The 1,761-nt window shown below is 44.9% G+C and overlaps 1 protein-coding gene across 1 annotated transcript; it reads right to left on the bottom strand.

Annotated features, from left to right (window-relative positions):
- Positions 1-353: 353 nt before the first annotated feature.
- LOC103720098 (thioredoxin H2-1) lies at positions 354-1,283 on the bottom strand. The gene is made up of 3 exons (XM_008809642.4): positions 1,096-1,283; positions 835-957; positions 354-728 (listed from the first exon to the last, which is right to left on the bottom strand). Exons 1-3 carry the CDS (start codon positions 1,219-1,221, stop codon positions 597-599), a joined length of 381 nt encoding a protein of 126 aa, XP_008807864.2. The 5' UTR covers positions 1,222-1,283; the 3' UTR covers positions 354-596.
- Between the last annotated feature and the right edge of the window lie 478 nt (positions 1,284-1,761).

Here is a 1,761-nt window from a genome sequence, read left to right on the forward strand (position 1 = left end):
ATGATGATTGTTGCTATATGGGTGATAATTACCATGAAGAGTTAGATAATGCTCGAAAAATCTTAGATAACTTATTTCAAAACATTCCTGCTACTATGGGATGATATTAGATCGCATGGCAAATTATAAGCCGACATTGCCAAGGTACAAAAAGGAAGTCATTGCTTATCAACTGCAATATATACTCAATCAGAAGGTTTGCTAATAAAAAGCAGTGTTCATGATCGACCATACAGCGTGCACAGAATAATTCAGTACCATAGATGGAAACTGTGCTCTTGATACCTTCATGCAATTACTAAAACGTTCACTTTGCCACTAACAACCCCGTTCACATGTCACATTCATGATCAAAAGTGTAAACCCATCAGGCATGATGATGAAACATTCCAATGTCAGAGTTTTACTTGCACCAGTAACAAAATGCCCAATCAGGTCAGCAAATTTCTAGCCATAAATATAAACATTATTGTTCACAATTATAAAAGCGGAAGCAGAAAATCTTAATTATTCTTGCCAATTATCCAAGTATCTGGCATTCACCAACAGAAGAAAAGGTTAAGGATGGGAGAGGAACACACCAACAAGCATACCTTTCAAGACCTCAGCTGCTCGATTTTCTTGTCGAGCTCGTCCTTCTTCGAGCCCACCACCCTGCCCACCTCGCCCCCTCCCTTCACCAGAACGAAGGTCGGCATTGCCTGCACCCTCCACTGCTGCGCCACCTCCTGAAAAATTTAAAAAGAAAGATCCAATCAATATTCTTAAACCCCTAACCCTACTCCCATCTCGTTCTCTCCAACGACGAAGTTATTTACTAATATAAAAGAATACCGAGAGCTCGTCGACATCGATCTTGACAAAGACCACGTCGGTGTACTTGGCGGCCATAGCGTTGAAGACCGGCTCCATGAAGCGGCACGGTCCGCACCACGATGCCGAGAAATCGATCACCATCTTGCCCATAAAATCCATCAATCAATCAAGCAATGAACCGATCATAAAAAAGGAAGGCAACAGATCGCCATTGAAATCCATGGATGTAAAATCCTAGATGGGATGGGATGAAATTGGGGAAGAGAGGGAGTATTTTACCAGCTTGGAGGAGTCTCCGTGAGACTGCGAGTGGTCGTTCCAGGCGTCCTTGGAGTGGATAGCGAGGACGTGGGAGTCGCCGTCGTCGGAGGCGGCGGCGGCGGGGGAGGAGAACAGAAGCCCCATTTTTCCCTTTACTTGCTTTTCACCATTTCTCTTTGCAAGGTCCAAGAACGCGTCGGTGCCTAAAATAGCTGCCAACAGCCCGGTTTTTATTTATTTATTTACTTATTTATGGTCAAAGCCGCATTTCATTAGTACAATCTGCCATATCAAGTGAAAGTAAATAATACAAATGATGTGAAATACTAGCTAAGCTCGTCCAAAAAATTTCTCCAGAGTGTCGGACGACATAAGAGGCGACCCAATCTGATGCACTATTCGCCTTCCGATAAACATGAGTTATCCGAAAGGAAGTCAACTCCCTCACCAATGTGCGGAAATCCTGTATCAGCGGGTGACCATCTCCGTACCTATCCGCTCTCCGAATTCAATTAATCACTGTGGAGGAATCACCCTCGAGGAATAAGCTGTCGGCCCCCAGCACCCGTCTCGCATACAAAATACCTTCTCAAGCTGCCCGTAGTTCCGCTCCCACGGGGTCAGACCTGGTGTGCTCCGCCCTCCAGCTGCTATGAATCTACCTCTATGGTTCCTGATCACAAA

The sequence above is a fragment of the Phoenix dactylifera genome, chromosome 16 (genome assembly GCF_009389715.1).
Source record: "Phoenix dactylifera cultivar Barhee BC4 chromosome 16, palm_55x_up_171113_PBpolish2nd_filt_p, whole genome shotgun sequence".
Taxonomy (NCBI): Eukaryota; Viridiplantae; Streptophyta; class Magnoliopsida; order Arecales; family Arecaceae; genus Phoenix; species Phoenix dactylifera.